At 40.0% G+C, this 23,976-nt stretch overlaps 1 protein-coding gene across 3 annotated transcripts in view; it reads left to right on the forward strand.

Annotated features, from left to right (window-relative positions):
- The window catches only part of Hibch (3-hydroxyisobutyryl-CoA hydrolase), an 80,080-nt gene extending 56,122 nt beyond the window's left edge, over window positions 1–23,958 (forward strand). For 2 of the 3 annotated variants that reach the window (XM_008835621.3, XM_008835623.3), the window contains 6 exons: window positions 3,285–3,371; window positions 6,388–6,449; window positions 7,137–7,218; window positions 16,024–16,143; window positions 19,404–19,437; window positions 23,358–23,958. In XM_008835621.3, the coding sequence (XP_008833843.1) occupies window positions 3,285–3,371; window positions 6,388–6,449; window positions 7,137–7,218; window positions 16,024–16,143; window positions 19,404–19,437; window positions 23,358–23,473 (501 nt within the window). In that variant the 3' untranslated portion in view covers window positions 23,474–23,958. The remainder of the gene's footprint in view (window positions 1–3,284; window positions 3,372–6,387; window positions 6,450–7,136; window positions 7,219–16,023; window positions 16,144–19,403; window positions 19,438–23,357) is intronic. The other variant, XM_008835622.3, reaches the window with a different exon arrangement.
- Window positions 23,959–23,976: the final 18 nt, after the last annotated feature.

The following is a 23,976-nucleotide window of genomic DNA, read 5'->3' on the forward strand; positions in this document are numbered from 1 at the left end:
TCCAATGTGGATCAGAAGTTTTCAGACTTTCTCCTTAGGTCTGGAATCTTCTAAGAATGATTTTGGCCTCAGGAACTTGGTTGTTGGATTGACTTGAGATCCTGGCTGTGGCCATGCCACACAGGGATGCAAAGGTGGATGGGGTGGGAATAAGCCCCAAGATTTCCCAGGGAGTGGATTTAGTAGCTGGGTTGTACTGGATGCAAAGGATCAGGGAGAGGAAAGGTAAGCCTCGGAGCCCCAGAAAGAGGCTGTCAGCCCCAGAAAGAGGCTGGCGGGTGTTGCAGGACCAGGGAAGTAGTGGGAGGTGAGGGCGGGGCCAGGTCCAGAAGCGGTGCTCCTGGGTCCCAAGAAAGGCACTAAGTTGTTCTGCGTGAGAAGGGTCATGAAGCAGTATTGGTCCCCCCCGCCCCGTGTCTGGGGCCCCAAGACTAGGAATGGCGCAGGTCCCAAACTAGGAGTAGTGAACAGCGAGGGAGATGGAAGGGTGAATGTGGCTTAGGGAGTCGAGGTTCAGAGAGCTGCGCTATAGACTTACCCCAAGAGGCCTGAGGATTGGAGTGCAGGCTAGGAGAGTTAGCCGGTGGTGCAGGTCCAGAGATGCAGAGAGAGGTGAGGGTGGGGCCAGGACCAGAAGCGGTGCTCCTGGGGCCCAAGAAAGGCACTAAGTTGGTCTGGGTGAGAAGGATCAGGAAGCAGTATTGGTTCCCCCGGTGTCTGGGGCCCCAAGACTAGGGATGGCGCAGGTCCCAAACTAGGAGTAGCAAACAGCGAGGGAGATGGAAGGGTGAATGTGGCTTGGGGAGTCAAGGCGCAGAGAGCTGCGCTATAGACTTACCCCAAGAGGCCTGAGGATGGGGTGCAGGCTAAGAGAGTTCAAGCCTTCAGTTTTTAACTATTAGGGCTGAAGAGATGGTTCAGCAGTTAAGAGCACTGGCTGCTCTTCCAGAGGATCCATGTTCAATTCCCAGCACCCACATGGTGGCTAACAACTGTCTGTAATCTAGTTCCAGGGGATCTGATGCCCTCTTCTGGTCTCCTTGGCCTTTACATGACACAGGTGTACTTACATGCAGGCAAGACATTAATATACATAAAATAAATTAAAAAATTTTTAATTTTAACTATTCATTTTTTTGAGATGATTTTATCATGTAGCCTAGGCTGGCCTTAAACTTGTGATCCTCCTGTCTTAGTTATCCAAGTGCTAGAATTACAGATATGTACCACCACTCCCAATAATTAATGATGTTTTTAATACAGCACTATGTGTGTGTTTAGAATGACCAGACTTTTCATCAGAAGTCTCTTATGTTACACAGCATGGCCTGTTGTATTTACCTGCCCACGCCTAATATTCTACTGTTCAGGAGACTGACCAGAGTACTACACTGACTATTGTTTTATTGTATATTATCACTCTCTAATCTGACACATCCTCTGTGGCCTACCAGCAATTGAAGTAGTTGGATAGTATAAAAATGTATTTTGTCTTAACAATTTTATAAATTGGTTGTGAAATTTTAGGCTAGTAAACCATGGTCTTCACACTGTTACGGATTCTGTAAAGTAAGTTTGAGTTATCCCTGTCCACTCTAATGAGCCTTCCATCACAGTTGAAGTTTCAGATCTTCCTCCATGTTGTGGGTATCCTTAGTCCCACTGAGTAGGCAGCTATCGTGTTCTTCCATTATTCCAGTCTAGTGGGGTTAGTTATGGTGGAATTTAGTTAAGGGTGGGAAAGAGCCGATTCACAGCCTGTGCCCCGGGTCGTCAGCTTGCCCATTGATATTAATCTGCAGCAGGTAAATGGCCATTCTCGGGGCCTACAGAAGATACAGAAATGACTACACATTAAGGATGAGGTTAGAGATGGATATGAAAAGTAGACAACCTCCTGCCTCATCTAAAAGATTCAAGTGTGAGAAGAGGAAAAGCAGGATGCATACAAAAACTATGGTCCAAGGCTCAAGGGGAGCAAGAGATTACCTGTAAGAAAGGACTAGACGTTTCCTCCCACAGGTTGCAGTTTATCTGGCCTTAAGGTGAGTGCTGCCTGAAAAAGGCATTTCAAAAGAGTAAGCAGAATGAATTGCCCACAGGGTTGGAAAACACTGGCTGTGTTTTAGAAGCAGTAGACAGTCCCCTGTGGCTACAGGGTGGTGTGTGTATTAGGGAAGTCTGTGGACTATGTGATGGTACTGTACCCAACAACAGAAGCCATGAGTCATCGCTGGCAGTGTTACTTACAGTTAACTTACAATAAAGTGTATGAATAGGATCTGTGATTGCAGTATAGATTGAGTTCTTTTAAAAATATTTTTATTCTCTGAGAATTTCATACAGGTGTTTTGATGACACCCCCAATCTCCTCCCAGATCCAACCCCACCTCTCTACTCACCCAACTGCATGCCTTCTTTTTTCTAAAGCCCATCAAATTCAATTTGTATTGCCCAAATAGGTTGAAAATCTTTTATCTGAAGGCTTGGGATTGCAAGTGTTACCATTTTGGACAAGGGTTGCTTACCTTGTCCCACATTTCAAGGACTCCTTAGTTTCCCATCTGTATCCATTTTTCAGAGGCTGTAGTTGCGGTGTGGGAATATTCAACTGTAGTCCAAGTTTCTTTCAGTGGGTTATTTGGAGAGAGTATCTATCTGTCTGTCTGTCATCCATCTATCTATCTATCTATCTATCTATCTATCTATCTATCTATGTATCTATCTATCTATCTATCTATCTATCTATCTATCTATCATCTATCGATCGATCTATTGATCTATCATCATCTATGTATCTATCATATATCATCCATCTGTCTCATCTATTATCTATCTGTCCTCTCTCTTTCTATCATCTATCTATCTATCTATCTATCTATCTGTTGATCTATCATCATCTATGTATCTATCATATATCATCCATCTGTCTCATCTATTATCTATCTGTCCTCTCTCTTTCTATCATCTATCTATCTATCTATCTATCTATCTATCTATCTATCTATCATCTATCTATCTAATCTATCAATCATTTATTTTTGAGACAGGGTCACCCTGTAGCCTCAGCTGACCTGAAACTTGCTATGTAGACCATGCTGGCCTTGATCCTGCAGAGATCCGCCTGCTTCTGCCTCCTGAGTGCTAATATTAAAGGTATGCACCACCATGCCCAGCAAGAGCATCGATTTTAAGATAAGGATTCTAAAATGAGTAAGTGATTAAAAAGGAAACTTTCTGTGTTTCTGTGGAGTCTCAAATCTTTATTCTTATTTTCCCTTTAGTTACACATGTTAGAAGAAGATTTGTTATCCTTGAAGTCTCCTTCAGAAGAAAATATTGCAGATGTCTTAGAAGCCTACCATGCAGAGGTAATCTCATGCATGTTCTAACCTTAGATTTTAATTCATGGGGAGGGTGAAGTGATAACAATTAGCAGTGAGTAAACATTGTGCTTTGTGACTATGGATTAATGTATTGGGGATTATTTAAAACTTGGTGGGAGGACTGGAGCGCCAGTGTTAGGATAGACACTAATCTGAAATGGCGGCCTCTTACTGTACAACTGCATGACTTGTTTTTTGAACTTCAGTGATTGGCCCCTTGAGGAGCTCTTGCAAGAGCTTTTTCAATGCTCTGTGGCATTTCTATAACAGAGACTCAGTGTTCAGACTATTTGTGGAGCTGCTAAAGTGAAACTCTAGGAAGTATCTCTAATAATAAAACATAATGCAATGTTTAATTCCTTACTTAGGCTCCCTAACTTAGATTTTTCTATAAATATGGAGAATAGAAGCTGGAGAAATAGTCAATAAAGTGCTTGTTGTGCAAGTTTGAAGAGCTGAGTGTGATCCCCAGCACGCACATAAAAAGCCAGTCATGGCTTATGACTCCAACTCTAGAGAGGTGGAGACAGGCCCGAGGCAGGTGGATCTCTAGGGCTTGTTGGATAGCCAGCCTAACCTAATCAGAAGCTCCACATCCCAATGAGAGACCCTGTCTCAAAATGTAAAGCAGATGGCACTTAAAGAGGAATGATACCTGAGTTTGACTTCTGACCTTCATAAACGTACACCCATACACATGTATGCTTACCTACTCCCTCCCACCTCCATTCATTTACAAAACTAAAAATCTTTAAAAATACCTCACAAGGGTTTAGAGAGATGGCTGCTTTTTGCAGAGGACCAAGGTTCAGTTCCCACCACTCACATGGTGGCTAACAACTGTCCGTAGTTCCGTTCCAGGGGATCCAACACCCTCTGGAATGGCCCCCATGGGAATTGCACACACATGATGTACTTACATACATTCAGGCAAAACCCTCATGCATATAAAAAATAATTGAATGAATGAAGAAGTTTTTTTTAAAAAAATCACCACAAATTTTAATTTTACATCATTTATTGAGTATATAGTTCTTAAAATTCCTCTAAAATTGTAGTAAAGGAAGGAAAAAGGCATTCACCAAGTCAAATCAAATAAAAGAGGAAACAAAAGCAGACATGATGTCAATATAATGGCAGCTTCAAAGAAGGATTTAACTTAGATGTGAAAATATTGAAATGATCGCTCACTGTGGGAAGCCAGTATGAAGAAAACTGAGTCCTGCTGGAGAGCCCTTTAAAAGAACAGAACCCCTGAAGACTAGTGCAGTGAGGTGGGAGTAGCACAGTGGGAGAGTGCTTGCCTAGTATGTACAAAATTCACTAACACTGCAAAAAAGGAGAAGACAAGGGGGAAGAAGGGAAGGAGAAACTGAGAGGAAGAGTGGCGGGAGTGAGAGAGACAAAAGCAGGCGGTGCGCTCAGAGAAGAGACACTATGTGAGGCAGAAAAATCATAAAATTGTCTTGTACCTTTTTATAAGCACAGTTAGACCTCAGAAAAGTCTAGCCAAGGGGCAGGAATAGGTGAGGTGCTATACAGAAAAGAGTCAGCACATACTAAGTGGGAAAACTCATAGCCCCTTTGAACAGCAGCAGCCTTGCAGATCTCATGTCTATTATCCTACTCCCAAGAAAAACAGTGAAGGAAAACGCTTTTGAGTACTGACATTCATGGAGTCCTTAGTGACCTATCCAAGCCCTTGCCTGATCATGTAATACAATGTTCAATTGTTAAATTGTGGTGGACATTTCATAATTTAAAGATAAATGAGTATTATCAAAATTGCTAAATTTGTTTTTAATTTTATTATTTTTCTTTTATGTGTATTGAGTGTTTTTCCTCCATATATGTAAGTGCACTTATGTTGTGCAGAAGAAGGTGTTGGATTCCCCTGGAACTGGAGTTACAGACGGTTGTTAACCACCATTCGAACCTGGGTCCTCTGCAAGAGCAGTCAGTGGTCTTAATTGCTGAGCCATCTCTCCAGCTCCCCAAATGCTAAATTCACAAGTATAAGAAGGGAGAAATATAACCAACAGGGCACAGGCTTCAAAACAATAGTTTGATGGGAGCTTAGCGTTAAAAGCTATATAGGGACAGGAGAGATGGCTCAGTGGTTAAGAGCACTGGCTCCTGTGGCAGAGGACCCAGGTTCAGTTCATAGTACCCACACAACCATTGAAAACTCCAGTTCTAGGGAATCCGATGACCTTTTCTGACCTCCACAGGCATTGCATGCACATGGTACACTTACATGCATGCATGCAAAATACTCATATACATAAGATAAAAATAAATCAAAAATATTTTTAAAGAAATTCTAAAAATAAAAAAAAGCCCTGCTTTGACGCCCAGCTAGTACTGTTTCTATACAGACAAGGACAGAAGAACCCTATTGTCCTTTGCTGTGATCCAGTCTCACCTGCCTATAAGTGTGTGTTCTACACTTTAATGACCTTGGTAAATTGGAATTTGTTCATAAGAAGGTACCTGGATTGTGAGAGGTCAAGACATTGTACCATGTGAGACATGGTCAAGGTAGTACAGAGATTAACTAGAATTGCAAACACAAGAGGACTGAGTCCTGGTGAGAGTTAACTGTAGTTGTCAAGCACCTGGAAGCTCCTCCCTGAGGTAGTTTTCCCTCCTAAGGCAGAGCTGCTGGGATGCCGGCTTTGCAGTAGGGATTTCGAGCTCAGATGAAATTCGGCAGGATGTTGCTCAGGCCTCAGGTCCTAGGTCCTTTATTCTTAGATTCAAAGAAACATCTAGATGATAATAAAAATACAAGAGCATTTCTACGTTGACACTCTGAAGAGCTTGTCTGCAGTGCTAGATATTGTCTGAATTTTGAGAATATGGTGGTAGTTATTTATGAGAGTGTCAGATATAATTTGAATGAAAGTGATAATCTGTCATAAAGTGTATCATTAAATGTGATGAAAATTTTAAAGATTTTTAAAGAGACTTGAGACATTTGAAATTATCTCTTTTCAAGCAGTCCATGATGGATCGAGGCAAATCTTTTATACTTGAAGAACACATGGACAAAATAAACAGGTACTTTAAAAGAGAGCTGAATTATATCTGTTCCTTTGGGAAGGCTACATTAAATTGAATTTGCTCACATTGTAATTATACTGTGTTTGATAATGCACCACATTCTGAGATCAGGTAGCATCATGCTTTTTATTTTCATTTACCTTTGAAAGTAACTTCTTGCCTATTCTTCTGAGGGGGAATAATTATGTATTTCGGTAATCTCCCATGCTAACTCATTTTAGTACAAAATATCTCTTTTTAAAATGGGGAAGAGAGGCCAGACAATAACAGCTGAATTAACTTATCTTTTATCTTCACAAAGTCATCTTCTCTGAAGGTGTTATTAAGCCCATCAGCAAAAGGGTTTGTGCTGTGGTTTGAGAAACTAACAGAATGGCCTAAGCAAGGAGAAGATTCGGAGACAATGTTCCTATCTCTGTTTTCAAAGCATGAGGTTTTCATAGCTGATATAATGTATTTAAATAGAAATACCATCAGTGTCTGATAGCAAAAGAAGACTTGGGTTTTATTTTGCACTAGTGATAGTAGACTGCAAACACCCTTACCCACGGAAGTAACATTTATCTCCTCACTTGGAAGACACATTGAAGTCTTCATTATCAGAATGGGACTTGGGGAAAGCCAATGTTTAGACTCACTGGTATCTACTTGGGTAGTGGTAAAATCACATTTTCTTTTTCATAGGTGTTTCTCAGCCAATACTGTGGAACAGATTATTGAAAACCTACGGCAGGATGGTTCACCTTTTGCCATAGAGCAGTTGAAGGTAATGTGTGGATCCTTTCTGCCCTGAGTAAGTCTAGTGACAGCTCAGAACAGGGAAGCCTCTCTGAGGGGTGTCAGTACTCTGATGGTGACATAGTGAGCCTCAGAAAGCAGCTTTTCTCAACCTTGAAACACCCAAGTGTCCTGTCAACCTCTTGCCTGCTGAGAGCCAAGGGAAGCTGGTTTTATGACCTTTGAATGTAACAGAAAGGTCTGTGGTAGCAACAATACATTTCTAAATAGTCCTTCTCTTGGGAGAGGAGATTATAGAAGCATTTTATTAGAACGGTTGGGTCACCTGGTGATATATTACAGTGGTGATTTAACCTATAAATTATGTTTAATATGCAAGGTAGTCTTTAATTAAGAGATTTAATGAAGAAGCTCTCCTGTTTAAGCTAGCAAGCCTCCATCTACTGCCACACTAGAAGAGTCTTAAATGGTGTTTTTCAGAGTTAGAGACACTGGACTTTAACACATAACTTTTAATAATGGTATAAGTGAGTGCACGCTGGGGCCGGACACCCTTGGACCTATCATAGGATTGTGAGACATGGAGAATTTCAGAATTTGAGACAAGAAAGAAAAAGTGTGTTTCCTTATACCAGAAAGGTATTTTACCTTGTTTCATCTCATAGATTCATCCACGATGTGCTTGCATGGCAGCAGGTTGTTTGTTATTGGTGTAATCATCCTTCATTGTATGGTAACTCACATGGACTTTGTTCTGCTGTTAGACATCTGGGGTCATTTACAAGTTTTTATTATAACAATTAGTGCTGCTCTGAATATTTTATGTATGTCTTTTGGTAACATAGATTCGTGTTTCTGTTGATATACTCACAGACTCTTGAAAGATCACTAGTCTTGGTCATATCCATTTTGATTATTTATTCTCAAATAATTTTCCAATATGGTTGTTTCAGATTATGTTTGAGTGCTAGTTGGCTCTACATTCTTACCAACATATGACACCATTTCTTTTTTCATTTTGGTCATTCTGGAGTACATAAAATAACATTGCGTTGTGGTTTTAACTTGCATTTCCATGATGACTGATAAAGTTGAGCACCATTTCATATATTTATATATTTTTTTCTTATGAAATGCCTCTTAAATCTTTATTATATTACTGATTTGTAAGAATTCTTTATATATTCTGGCTATAAGTCAGTGCTCTTTACTGCTGAGCCATCTTTCCAGCCCTGTTTTGTGTACTTAATTTCATCTTTATTTTTTTCCCTTTTATCTTCTTTCCTCCTCTCCTTCCCTCTCTTCTGTATTCCTAATATTCCTTTTTCTCTGCCCTCCAACTTCTAAAACTGGCTTATACCACTAGTAAAATTTGGTAGACGTGATGAGAGCCATTTTTGTCATCTTCCCACTCTGAAGGGGGAAGCTTTTTCAAAACACTATAAAGCTGTTGATTGCTGTAGGTTTCTTGTGGATATTCTTTGTCAATATAAGGAAGATCTTTCTATTCCAAGTTGGCTAAGAGGGTTTTTTACATTAATTATTGTTCTGAATAAGTGTTGAATTTTATCATTCATACTTTTCCCGCAACTATTGATGATCACATGATTTTAACCTGTTTTTTGCTAATACGGTTTACTATAGTAGTTCTCTCTGTGTATTCATTCAAGTGTTTGTGCTTGAATCCAAGGCCTTGTGTGTACTAAGCAAGGGTTCTACCAGTGAGCTGTATTAGACCCCTGCAGTAATTAATTTTTGATGATCAAAATAATCTTAATTCTTGAAGAAGGACAGTTTTATTTTTGCTTTCCTGTTATACATGTTGCTTTCTGTGTTCTGAGAAATGTTTACCTACTCCCAAGATGCAAAAAGAAAATCTTGTTTCTTCTGAAAGAAGAATCTTTTAGTTGCTGCTTTTCTATATTGATCTACATCTGTCTCAAATTACTTCTTGTATATAGTGAGATGTAGTGGTCTAAGTTATTTTTCTCATCTTGTTTTACAACTGTTGAGTATAATTTGTTCAAAAGATTTTCTTGGATTGCATTGGTACCTTTCATCCAAAATGAAATGACAGCATAGGTATGGGTTTGCTTCTGGAACAATGATTGCCTTTTGAGTGGAGAACTAATGTAGCATTCCAGAAATGAAGCCCCATTAGGTTATGTATTATATGTGTATGTACTACTGAGTTTGACTTGCTGATATTTGTTTAGGGTTTTTGCACTATGTTTATGAGAGAGATTGGTCAGTAGTTTCTCTTGAAATTCCCGTGTGTTTTTTCTGGTAATAATATGCTAAACTCATAAACCAGTTAGGCAGTGTTCCCCCTTTTCCTAAGTTCTATGGAAGAGTTTGTGTGAATCCACGATCACTGAGTCCTCTAAATCTGAAGTTTCCTTTGTGAGGAGGTTTATATTTAGGAACTAAATTTCTATAATAATATAGGAAAATCTGGGCGAGGGTGCACAGGCCTGTAATACCGGTTACTGGGGAAGCAGGAGGACCTGAAACTCAAGGCCATTCCAGGCAACTCGGTGAGCCCTTGTCTCAAAATAAAAAGTGAGAAACAGAGCCTGAAAATAGCTCAGTGATAGAGCACTTAGCAGGCACGCATGAATTGAGGTTCAGTCCCCATTATTGAAAAAAAAAATTACTCATTTAAGTGGTCACATTTATTAGAACAGCTACTCTTACCTTTTGATGCCTGTATTTCCTGTAGGGATCTCATTTTCTTGCCGCCCCCCCCCCCCCCCCCCCCCCCCCCCGCGATCTTTATATTTCAACGTGTAGGGATCTCATTTTTCTAGTCCTCCTTCCCCTCTATCATCCATGTTTGTTTTTTGATCTTTATATTTTCAACCTCTTGGTCAGAATTCTTAGTTGCATATAAAAGAATAAATACTTAGTACTTTAAGCAGAAAGTTTTCTTAGGGGGCATAGCTCACAAAAGCTTTGGGAAACTCAAACAAAAAGTTTAATTTTACCCATAACAGAGAGAGATTTTCCCTGGAAGGAAACTATTAAGATGTGGAGGAAGTGTTCAAAAGAATTGGGCAGGAATAAAACAAAAGGCTTTACTGTAAACCCTGTAATGTAAAATGCATGCCTTTAATCCTAGCACTAGGGAGGCAGAGGCAGGTGGATCTCTGTGTGTTCGAGGACAGCTGGGGCTACAGAGAAACCCTGTCTCAAAAAGACCAAAAAAAAATTAAAAAAGATGGGTGCTTACTTTGGGTTTTGATATCTGGTGATTTGACATGTTATATCTTTATGGATATCTTAAAAAGTAGTTGGATAAACTCAGATTTTCTTTTGGAAAATTCAGTCACTTAAGAAGCTTCTAATTGTAGTAGTTCTGGTTTATTTTTCTTTTCTGTGTACCTTCTGCCCCCGTAGAAAACACTATTTCTGCTTCACATACTTTCTCTACTCTTTTAGGTAATTTATGGTGTAACCTGGTTTGTATGACTTATTTCTCTTCTACCTTGCAAGTATTTTTAAAACATTGGCTATTGAAATTAAAATATTTTGCAGTATGATACGAACAAATGATTTATCCTTGTCCTCTGAACTCTGTAATGTGGAATCTACAGGGAATATTACTGTCAGTGTCTTACTTATACTTTCCCTGGATAGTATTTTTAGCAGTTCAAAGAAAGTTTTTAGAAATAGAAGAAACTTTAGTTTTTTGCAGGGAGACTAGAAAGTTCACTTTGTAGCATATCAGTAGATTTGAAATATGTCATGGGCTTTCTTCAGAGGAGAGCAGATTTACACCTATGGACATTTATCCAATACCATTCTAGATTATTTTGAATTAGAGGACAAGTTGATTTGGTTTCTTAATCTCTCATTTCCCGATTGTTGCCTCTACTCAATTGAAGTTCCTGTCAGCTTTATGTCTTATGCATTTAAAAAAAAGAAACAATCATCTAACTGTGCATGAAATCTAAACTTAAAAGTTGTGTATGAGTTAGGGCTTTCCACAGAAACAATGATTGGTAAATACATGTGTGTACAATGTAAATATTTGATGTCTAGAAAGAGACTTCTTAGAAGGTACTGTGGTCAAGTAACTACAGAGATGTATAATTCATAACTGGCTGTCAGCAATCTGGGGACCCAGGGGAAACATTTGATGTAGTTTAAAGACCTGAGAGAGAGAGATTCATGAGTGTAGATTCCAAGCCAAGTTTGATGTTCCAAGGAGACTGGTATTCTATCCCAAGGAATCAGGCAGAGGCACCATCCAGTCTCTTTCCACCTCTGTTTTATACTCTAGATGAACTGGATGCCTTTCACCCACAGTGGGAAGGGTCATTTGCCTCACTCAGGCCATGGATTCAGTGCTAACCTCATCCAGAAACATTACAAGGCAGGGAGAGAGATACAGTTGGGATGGTGAATTAAGAAATAGTTAAAGCCTCCTGTGACCCTTTTTCTTAAGCTGCCATCCTGACTTTGTGTTCTTCCTTGCCATCACAATTACAAACAGGTTTTAGTCACTTCTGATTACCTGATTACGGTGCTCTCCTCCCTATGACTTTTCTTTTGGACCTCCCTTTGTACTGCTTCGTACACTTCTAGAAGGGGCTTGGCTTTGAAGTTATTAGCCTTTGGTTTGCATTCCAGCTTTTACTTGGACTGGTTCATATCAGGGCCTGGTTCCCTCATCTGTGAAAAATGATTATACTTTCCGAAGAGTAATTAAGCATATTCAGATACTTCCCTGAGAGCAGAAGGAAATGTGCTCAATAAAGTCTTCCTTCCTTTCTCAATTTTGTGGAGTTTGACACACTGCTCTACCCTTTGCTGCCCTGCCATTTGAGGCAATTCCCTCATTTACAAATGTGGTGGGCTGGATTACAGCTCAAAGCTCTCTGGTCCTAGAGACTAATCCCTAAACATCTGTGATAAACTGTCCTCATACTAAGAGCTTTTATGTGGGTCTCTCCCTCCTCTCGTGGGCCGTTGGCCACCAACCCTTGAGAACAAAGGGAGCAGAAGCGACAAACGGGGTCAGGATGGCCAGTGAGCATGACAGAAAAGACCTTCCGGGGAGTCAGATTCAGTGATAGAGCTCCATTTATTCAGTGGGGGTCAGGGAAAATATAGTGTGGAGGCAGCAGCCAAAGCTTCAGCTGATAGGTGCTCATAGTATGCTTTATTTACATGTGGTAGAGGGATCCTATCATCTGGCTATAGGGCAATGCCTAATTGTAATATAGAAAAAACCTGGGGGCAGTTTTATTGCAGGTAACTATGCCAAAGGTCATGTTCCAAATAGGGTCAGGCATCCGTGCTTGGAGGCACTTTCCAGGTAAGTCAGGCAAAGAACAGGAGGCCCCCGCTGAGAAAGGGAGTCCTTCCATATAGCGCCGAGCTCCTTAGAGGTATCCAGACATGGTGGACTGCAACCTTAGCAGCAGGGTCCCCCAACACTTTTAGAAACTGTAAGGATTGTCAGTTCACCAGCTTCTAAGAATGTAATATCTGTTGTTTGAAAACATCTTTTTGTAGTTAATAGATCATGAAATGTCTAATTGAGCAGAGCTTTTTGAATGGCATTTTCTTCCTATTTGTTCATGTGGGTGACAAGGATGAGTAAATGAGACTTTAAGTGGCCTTTCTTATTAAATCAATTGGTAGCTAGCAAAGAAGTACATCAAAAAGAGATTTTTTTTTTTTCATTTTATAAAACACAAAATGGGGGGGCTGGAGAGATGGCTCAGTGGTTAAGAGCATTGGCTGCTCTTGCAGAGGACCCCGGTTCAATTTCCACATGGCAGCTAACAACCATCTGTAACTCCAGTTCCAGGGGATCCTACACCCCATTCTGACCTCCCCAGGCATTCACAACACAGGTGCACATACATACATGGAAGCAATATGCTCATACACATAAAATTAAAATAACAAAATATTTTTTTAAAAAGCAAAATGGACAGTATGAGCAGTGAATTATTATGGCAGTGCTGGGGGGTGTTGGCTTGCACTCCACAGGGATGTTGGAAAGGCAGATGTGACTTTCTTAACTTTGGAGACTAGAAAAGCCAGAAAGTGTTGTTCCTTTAAGTACAACTTTTAGGGAGTTGGAGAGATGGCTCAACTGTTAAGAGCACTTGCTGCTCTTGCAGAGAACCTGGGTTTGGTTCCCAGCACCCATATGGCAGCTGACAGTTGTCCCTAACTTCAGTTCCAGAGGATCCAATGCCCTGTTCTACCACTTCAGGCATTGGACACATGGGTGTACTTACATGCATGCCAAAACAGTTGCACACAATAAAAGTAAACTTTTTTAATAAAAAAAAAAAATAGGTTTAGTGTTGTGAAGTTCTTCCAGAAGTTCCCCTGAGATAATGTGGGTATTGCTTCCACTAGCGAAAACTAGAGGTTTGTCAATGAAATGGACCCTTTGTGTGCTTGCCAAAGGAGTGGTACAGACTGCTAACAGTGTGTCCCCATTCTCATGACTTATAACCAGAAAGCAAGAACCTGGAGCAGAGCTGCTGTCAGGCAGTACATGCAGAGTGTCCTGAAGCTCCTAGCTTAGGAGGGTAGTTCCTCTCGAAGCAGCAGTCTCATTAAAGGCCCTTTACTGTTGTCTTTCCTTCTCAGCAGCACTGCGCCTGTAGGTAGGCTGCTGACCTCCTCTGAACTTGTCTTGTATAGTAGTCATCTATTTAAGCTCTAGCAAGTGCCCAGACTTCACAGTGTCACAAAGAACAGAATTTCCTGCCTGCACAAAAGCTCTGCAGACTGGGCCCATCAACATTCCATCATGGGTGGGAAGGTAGCACCCAAGGCCCCACCCCTCTTTGAAGAGCTATGGGCAGACAGCCAATGGTTGCTAGAGAAGGGGAGTCATTCCTGAGTGGTGTAGCTACTGTAAATAACCCCTGCCCATACTCATGCAGACAACTCTAAATGAGTGCAGTGAGATATGAAAGTATGAGGGGGAAGAAGGTAGGGGAAAGGGATAAGAGGATAATGGGATCATGATCTAAGTACTATGTGTGTACACATGTGTGTGCATGTGTATGTGACTGTGAAATTTTAAATGTTTTAATTTATTTTTATTTTAAGTATATGAATGTTTCACCTGCATGGATGTAAGTGCACCTGTGTGTGCAGTGCCCAAAGAGGATGTCATATTCCCTGGAACAGGACTTATAAATAGTCATTAGCTGGCATGTGGGTGCTGGGAATTGAACCCGGGTCCTCTGCAAGAGCAGCCAGTGCTCTTAACCACTGAGCCATCTCTTCAACCCCCTGAATAAAGTTTTTTTAAAAGGAAAAAAAAAGAACACTGAACTTACTTTTGAGACAGTCAGCAATCTGCCTGATAACTGTGCATTGTAGTTATAAAGGGAGTACAGGCATGCAGTGGACGTCCTATATTAGCCAGGTAGTCAACAGTCATACAGATGATTTGGAACACTAGTCATAAATAGCATATTTAAATTTAAAACAAGTTATATGCCATTGTAGCTAAAGAGTCAGGTCTGTAATTCTTATTTTTAAATGAAATGTAGAAGAGTGTCCCATATTAACATGAACTGTTTTCTTTTATTCAAGGTGAGTAGAGCTGTTGAGAGGTGAAGGGTCTGCTTCAGTTGAGACACTCAGTCACAGTTGGGAGAGGCAAGCTGCTGCCTCCCTACTTCTTCCTTTTTTACTTATTTTCTTGAGAGCTAAGGAAATGTGCTCAATCAGTTCTTTCATCCCTCCCAGCTTTTCTGGGTTTCTGACACATTGCCCCACTTCACTGCCTTGCCATTTTTGAGGCAAGTTTTTGAGATAAAGTGTCTTCTATGAACATTAAGAGTTGATAACATTTTTCTTAACTGTAATCACTATTTATTTAGCTTTAGAGATAATAATTTATGCCAGGCAAACCCAAAATGTAGACTTATTTTACTAAGCTATAAGTTTTTTCCACTGGTGGGTTGATGGGTTTTATTTTTGTAATGGATTAGAAAAAATTCGTTTGGTGCTTTGGCAGAATTAAGCTAAGGCACAATTTTTTATGAGTTTGGAATATGAAGGAAATTCTAAGGGGAAAATTTATTTTTAATTCTAAATTTTTATTATATATTTTTATTGAATTTTTTTGCATTTAATACATCTTAATCATATTTAGATCCCCTCCCCTATCTCTACCCCACCATAGCCCCCCACTGGATTTCATGCATTCTGTCATTTATGTTAAGGCCTATCAAGTCAAGTTTATGTCCCCAGATGTCCTTTGGTATGAGTTCATTCAGTGGAACCTAGTCAACCTAGATAGCATCACTCCCGTAAAGAAGACCAACTCTTCCTCACCTAGCAGTGATCAGCTGCCCATAGTTCCTCAGCTGAGGTTGGAACTTCTTGTCCATTTCCCCATTTCTATGCTGGGTTTTTGTCTGAGTTGAGTTTGCGTGGTCTTATGCTGTCACCATTGCTGTTAAGTCATATGTGCAAGTTACCAGACACCTAGAAAACTCTGCTTCCTTTGGTTGTCGATCACCCTTGGCTCTTAGAATCTTTCCACCCCCTCTTCTGCAATGGTTCCTGAGCCCTGAGTGGATAAGGTTTAATATAGGAATCCTATCCAGGGAAACACACTCTGCAGTCTTTTATTCTCTACATTTTGGTCAGTTGTGTGTGGTTTTCTGTGTTAATCTTGCTCTGTTGGAAGAGGAAGCTTCACTGAGAGTTGAGAGACGCATTAGTATTCTTTCTACCCTCTAAAGGGAAATTTTAATATGGCTTACATAGAAATTCAGCTTGCTTCTTACGGATAACAAAGGAGCACCTGGGTAAAAATAATATTTTTCCTTCAAAGGTAATTAATAGAATGTCTCCGACATCCCTAAAGATAACACTAAGGCAGCTCATGGAGGGCTCTTCAAAGACCTTGCAGGAAGTACTAACTATGGAATATCGGCTAACTCAAGCATGTATGGTAAGAATTTTTTACAGAGCATTGTTATTTTCTACTTAGGAAAATATATTCATTGTAGAACATGTAAAATACAGAATAGGATAAGCAAGTAGTAGAAGACAGACTATCAAGGCTTGAAGACAAGGTAGAGGAATTGGATCACTCAATCAAAGAAAGTGATCAGTTTTTAAAAACCATGGGGAACATACAGGATTTTGGGTATTCTATAAAGAGACCCAAACTATGAATTATAGGTATAGAAAAAGAAGAAATCAGGTTAAAGGCATAAAAAATATTTTTAATAAAATCGTAGAAGAAAACTTCCTAATCTCTGGAAAGGAGATGTCATTCAGGTGCAAGAGGCATACTGAACACAAATTAGACAGGATCAAAAAAGAAATTCCTCACATCACATGTCAAAACCATAAATGTACAGAACAAAGGAAGGATAGTGAAAGTTGCAAGAGAGAAAGGCCAAGTCACATATATAAAGGCCGGTCTGTAAGATTAACACCTAATTTTTCCCCAGAGTCTTTGAAAGCCAAAAGTACCTGGACTGATATACTACAAATTCTGAAAGAACACAGATGTCAACCCAGACTATTATACCCAGGAAAGTTCTCTGTCATAATTGAAGGAGAAAAAACAAACAACCCACAATAAAAGCAGGTTAGAAGAATTTAAGACCACCAACCCAGCCCCATGAAGGATACTGGAAGGAATGCTGCAGATGAAGAGGAAAAGCATATCCAAGACACAGTGTTTAAGCAATAGGGGACTAGGAAAACAAACACAACAAAACCAACAAAATGACAGGAGTCAATACACATCTTTCAATAATAACCCTGAGTATCAATGATTTAACTTCCCAATCAAACGACACAGGTTAGCAGACTGGATTAAGAAACAGAATACCCAGCCATTCCCCAGTGCAAGTCCATCCACTAAGTCTAGTCAGCCTCTCTAGAGTCCCTTGATTTAGGAAGATCAGCATCTTCTTCATTCAGCACTAATCAGTTGCCAACATCCCTTCAGATAAGATTGAGGGAAGTTTTGAACTGTTCTATATGAAATACACAAAAAATTTAATAAATAAAAAAATATATAAAAAAAGAAACTTTTTTTTTACTTTTGCTACTTCCTAGAAACATGCTTCACCACAAAGATAGACACTATCTGGTAAAAGAGTGGGCACATGTAAATGGGATGAAGAAACAAGCGGGGTTGCTAGACTAATATTGGCAAAATAGGTATCATACTCATCAAAGGAACAGTTCATCAAGAGGACATTACATAGGTGGAGAGATGACTGTGCGGTTAAGAGCACTAGGCTGGTCTTGCAGAGGACCCAGGTTTGAATCCCAGCACCCACATGGTGGCTAAAACCGTCCATAACTCCAGTTCCAGGGGATCCAATGCCTTCTGACCTCCAACGGCACTGCATGACATAGGTGCACCTATGTACATGCAGGCAATACACTCATACACATAAAATAAAAATGGTAAACATTTTTTAAAAGAGGGGACATTACAGTCTAATCATATATGCACCAAACTTGGATACACTCAATTTTATGAAATAAATACTGCTAGACAGTAAAGCCTCTGATGAACCCCCAACACATTAGTAGGTGACTTCATTTACCACACTCTCACCAATGGACAGGTCATCCAGACAAAAATAAAACAAAAATATTACGCTTAAACAACATCACGTATTGAATGGACCTACCTGTTATCTACAGAAATTGCACCCACACACTAGAGAGTACACATTCTTCTCAGAAGCTCATGGAACTTTTCTAAAATATTCCATATTTTGGGACACAAAGCAAACGCAAGAAATACGGGAAAATAACTCCTTGTTATTCAACAGTGGGATAAAGCTAGGTGTCAACAGCAATTGAAACTATACAGATAAATACACATCATTGAATGATGCATGGATCATTGGAGAAATAAAAAAGGAAGTCGAATTGAATAAAATTGAATGAACATGAAAACATGATATACCAAAATCTATGGGAACCAGTGAAGGCAATCCTCAGAGGAAGGTTTGTAGCCATGAGAGATCGTAGCAAGCCATTTCAGAGTGGTAGAGGCAGAAGTTAGAGTGCCATAAGCTGGAGGTGAAATGAAGTGGATGGGATATGAAGAAGAAATGGAGATATGTGTATACGGCCTTTTCTTCTTGAAAAAGAAATCAGTAGAATCTGGTATTATGGGGTTTATTTTGTAAGATGGAAGATAGAAGACTATGGTTATAAATGATTGGGAATGAGCCAAAAGAGAAAAAAGATTATAGTGATACTGGATAACTAGCATTTACTGAACACATAGTATGTGTCAGACACTCTGTAGGACAAGGATTAAAGTAATCTGTGATTGATGTATTGATGTGGCCATTTCATGAAAGAAACTAGGTAATGCTGTCGCTGTGTAGTAGAACACATTGTGAACCCAGGTATGTGAAGGGCGTGCACTCAGCCATTTAGTCACACCACCTCCGTGACAAGGTCTTTCCCAAGAAAAGCTCCTGAGAGCTGGATTGCAGAACACTGACCTTCAAGACAGCGACAAGCGTCTGGAGGCTTGAAAGGGGAGCAGGTGCTTGTGGCTGCACTGGCTGCAGGGGTCTTAGTGCTGAGAACATGTGGTGTTGGGGGCTTCTCTTTTGTTAATGGAGGCTATGTGCTCAGCTGAGAGCCTGAGAAAGGCAGAAGTTGAGAAAGAGATCCACTCCCACGATCTCTTCCATCTTGGGAGTGGAAGAGATCCTCGATTCTGAGCAATTTTCTGTGTCTATTTTAGATTTGTGATTATAAATTATGAATTTCAAGTGAAATTCACATTTCTGTGATTTCTACAGGAAGCTTAAGCTTGAAGGTTCAGCTGGTGCAGGAAATTTGTCATAGTGTAAAGGTTTGAGGGAGCTGAGGACACTTTCCAAGGCAAGTGGTCATATCAGTGGCCTGAGCATCTTGGGCTGGATGAGGAACAAGGTGAAGCCAGCTCGGGTGGAGAGTCTTGGGGTCCGCTGACCTGAGGAGGAGCAAAGGTGTGCGAGTAGACTCGCTTGAGCCATTAAGCTTGGGAGGAAGTGATCAGAGGTGAGTTAAGGTTGGGAGGTTATGATCAGAAGTGAGTTATCAGGAGGGGTCCAGTTTCTGAGTGTCATTGTCAGGTTGCAGTTATGGGAGTCAGATGCCAAGGCGGGTGGAAAGATCATCCAGAGTAAGGCTGCCCAGAAATCACTCCATGCAATCTCAATTTTCTTTCAGGGAGGTCATGACTTTCATGAAGGTGTCAGAGCCGGTAAGTAACAAGTAGTTGTACTTTCTTCTTGACTGTCAGGGAAACAAGATTTGTGAGCATAAACAGTTAATTTGTTTTAGTGAAAACTGAGCTTGTAGAAAGATTGAAAGTTGTATGTGTTTTTTAAGATATATTTGTTTTATATATAGGAAAGTCAGTCTCCCAAATGAATGTTTTTCAAATTCACCTACCTGTCACTGCTTTCTGATGTATGTATCAGAAGTTGTCCTGCCCCTGCATGGATTGTCATGAACTTGTAAACAAGCCCTGCTGCCGAGGCCTTTAAAGGCACATTTATTCTCAGCCAAGAAGCCCTCAACTCCTCTTCTTTTCTCCCTTTTTTTATTGGTCTTGTCTGATCGGGCAGTGGTCAAACCCTGCCTCCCCCCTCCTTTCTTGCAGCTGAGCAGTTAGTATCACTGGGAAAAGACCAGGGCAGTATACTCTACATTTCTGCTTATCATCCCAAAAGGCAGCATATTTAGAAAAAGCAGGATTTTTTTTTCCTCTAGCACACTTGTACAGTTCCTTTTTATACAGAGCCCTTATCTTTATAAAAGAGAGCTGTTCCTTGTACAAAATGAGCTATTTTCTTCTGCATGTATTTTGCATATTTGTTTTTCTGGGTTGTATGTGGGTAGGGTAAGGGAGTTGCTGGATATTGAACTCAGCCATGACTTTTTAAGATGGTCCCTATATAGTCTAGGCTAGCCTTGAACTATCTTCCTGTCTCTGCCTCCCAAGTTTGCCAAAGTTGGAAGGGAGTGATCAGAAATGACTTGAGGTTGGGAGAGGTGCTGGTAAACTCCTCTCTTTTCCCTTCTTTCCCCTTCCTTTCCCTCCTCTCCCCCCCCCCCTTTTCTCTGAGGTACCACTGACCTACATCCTCCAACCCAGAAATATTTTTCTGAATGGAAGGTTATATTTACTGTATTCTAAGATTTGATAAATACCTATTGCTGTTATAAAATTAATCTTAATTTCTGGCATGATTTAATACCAGAAATAAGCACGGGGTTCAAGTCCTTTTGGAAGACTCATGGGTTTGAGTCAGAGCAGGTGGTGGTTATGTTTTTAGAAATAAAGTAAAATATACATTTTCCCTACTAATTCCCTTGATGCATGCAGATGAGGATCTTGGCCTCTGGTTTTAGGAGGACTTGTGTATTGCTTGGGCTTGTTGCTGAAATATTTCTTATATGTTACGATAGCCCTTTAAAAAAAGTTATTTTCAGATATTTTAGGTATTTTTCAGTTACTTTAAGAAAAAAGAATTGAAGTTGATGAGAATTAGAATGCTAAATCACAAAACAAATGCTTGTAAAGCTACTTTTATTTCTAAAATTGAAAAGAATTTTTATTATGAGACAGGTCTCTCTATGTAGGCCAGATGGGTCACAAGCCTGCCATCTTCCTGCTTCAGCATCATGTGTACTGGGATTACAGCCATGCCTGGCTCAATTCACTTTTTTAAATGAGAAAATATGCTGCCTCTTCTTTGAGCATAGACTCTTTATTCAGAGAGTAACATCTGCTCTGGGTAAAACTGTTTAGTGTTCTTGCTACAATTTACTAACTATAAAAATATGTCACCAAATTAGATAAAATAAGTTAGCAAATTAGGAAGATGGTTGTTAAACATCCGTACTCTTACCATCCAGAATGAACTTCTTTCTGGTTATAGAAGATGAATTAGGATAGTAGAGCTCAGAGCTACCACATGCTGCAAACACTGGCTGCCTGCACAGGCAGGACTTGTTATCTTACAAGAAAACAGCACAGATTTGATTAGTATTCTTTCCTTATGTCCTTCAGTGGAATCCCAAGGAGGTAGATAGTATCAGCCTGAGCAGTTAAAGGGAAGGAAAGAGTTGTATGGAAAGAATGTCCCAGGATTAGTCTTTGTTTATACTGACTAGGGACTCACTGCTGATCTGCTTCAGAATTTGACAGTAGACAGTCAAAAGCCTCTGATGGAAACCTGGGTATGGCTGGGTGCACACCTTTAAACCCAGCATTCCAGAGGCAGAGGCAGGCAGATCTCTGTAAGGCTAGCTGGGGCTACAGGGAGACCTTGTGTCAGTAAGACAAAAAAAAAAAAATGGAAAAAGCAAAAAGAAATCTGGGTATGGTGGTGCATTGTGGTGTATGCCTGTAGTCTCCAGCTATTTGGGAAGCTGAGGTGGGGACTGGGTAAGTCCACAAGTTCCAGACCAGCTTGGGCAATGAGAGACCACCATCTTAAAACAAAAATCTCAAAATACCAGAAACAAAACACCCCTCTAATATCCAGATTTTGTTGTACATAAAGCTTCCTTCTGCACAACAAACCCTGCCTCCCACACAAACCCTGCCTCCCCACTCCTTTCTTGCAGCTGAGCAGTTAGTATCACTGGGAGAAGACCAGGGCAGTATATTCTGCATTTCTACTTATCAACTCAAAAGGCAGCATATTTAGAAAAAGCAGGATGTTTTTTTTCTCTAGCACACTTTTACAGTTCCTTTTTATACAGAGCCCTTATCTTTATAAAAGAGAGCTGTTCCTTGTACAAAATGAGCTATTTTCTTCTGCATGTATTTTGCATATTTGTTTTTCTGGGTTGTATGTGGGTAGGGTAAGGGAGTAGCTGGAGATTGAACTTAGCCATGACTTTTTAAGATGGTCCCTATATAGTCTAGGCTAGCCTTGAACTGTCTTCCTGCTTCTGCCTTCCCAGTTTGCCAAAGTTGGGAGGCTGTCACCTTCCTTGGTTCCCAGAATGCTGCTCTAACTTTTTAGCTTTTTATGCTTAATTTGGGTTGGGTTTTCTAAATGTTGATTGAGTTTGTATATAGTATATAGGTATTTAGGGCTGGGACTATAGCCTAGTGACAGAATGCTTACCCAGCATTCTCTCTCTCTCTCTCTCTCTCTCTCTCTCTCTCTCTCTCTCGCTCACACACACACACACACACACACACACACACACACACGTGTGTGTGTGTGGGAAGAAAAAGGAAAGAAACAATAGAAGAAAAAAAGGAGTTTCATATATTTGAGTATTTCTGTCCTTCACTAGAATTATACACATTTTAGGCATGACTGCTACTTTCTATCACAACCATACATTTTAAACTTTTTGAAATAATTGTAGATTCACTTGTATTTGGAAGGGACAGCATGCAGCTCTTGTATACCCCTCACCCAGGTGCCTAAATAACATCTACAGAACTATAGAGTGCTACTAAAGCCAGGAAATGGACATTGCACTTTTTAATTTTTTTAAGAGGTTACAGATTGCCTCATACTTAGAATCCTGTGGGGATATTATGTGGCCACCCTGAGTGATGACTACACTGAAATAGGAGAAGTGGACGGTTTCGTAATTACCTGACAGTTGTCTGATTTCTTAAATTCAGAGCTGATTTAGACTATTTGGTGGAACAGCAATGTCTACATTTAATTATGCATGAAGTCTCCTTTCCTCCACTACATGTGATTAACTTTACTCCCCAAGCCAAAAGTGGATAAGGCTAGAAGGCAGACCCTGGCCCTCCACCCTCCCTCGTCTTCCCTTTTGCCTACAGCAACACTGGTTTAGCTGTCTATAACATGGAAATTTTATTTATAGTTTTGTCTAAGGAAGGAAAAGGAATGTTTAAGCTAGTGGGTTAGTACAGAAGGCTTTATTAAAACTAGATATGTGATGCACAGATGAGAAAATCCCCACACCATTCATCAGAAGTATGTTATTGCCTAGCTAGATGCTTTGAGGGTTTAACTTAGGAGAAAAATATAAAATGCATAAGAGCTTAAGCTTTGTAGGAAAAAAAAATGTGCCTTAGAAAAATAGGCCTAGTAAAAGATACGTTTGTCAATTCAGTAATTCAAATCTGATAATAGAAAAAGATGTGCTGATGTCTCTACCTTCCTTTGACAGTTCTAATTGATAAAGACCAGAGTCCAAAATGGAAACCAGCTGATCTTAAAGAAGTCACTGATGAAGATTTAAATCGTTATTTTAAATCCCTGGGAAGCAATGATTTGAAATTCTGAGGTGGCCAGACTTCTAAGGTATATTTTGGAGCAAGGATCAGCAAGTCACATCAGGGCCAGATCTGGCATGTTGCCTGTTTTCAAATGGTCTGCAGGCTAGGAAGGGTCTTTGCATCTTGAAATGATTGGGAAAAGACATCAAAAGACTAATATTTCATGATATGACAGTTACATGGAGTTCAAATATCAGTCAGTGTTGGTAAAGCTTCATTGCAACATAACTTTACTCATGTTATTTATGACTGCTGTGAGTGGCTACAGCACAGATTGGATAACCTGCAAAGCCTCAAGTGTTTACCGTGATCTTGATCAGAAATGGGTTATTAGCTTTTTTTAGAAGATGGAAAATTTCTAAGGGTTGTAGAGATTCTTGAGTTACTACATCTAATTAAAATGGGAACTTTGCTTTTCAATATGGTTTATATGTTAGCAAAATTGTATATATCATACTATGATTGTAAAAAATAAAGACCCTGAAATTTGGAGGAGGGAGTACTATGTTA

Source organism: Nannospalax galili, unplaced genomic scaffold, assembly GCF_000622305.1.
Source record: "Nannospalax galili isolate Female #2095 unplaced genomic scaffold, S.galili_v1.0 scaffold115, whole genome shotgun sequence".
NCBI lineage: Eukaryota > Metazoa > Chordata > Mammalia > Rodentia > Spalacidae > Nannospalax > Nannospalax galili.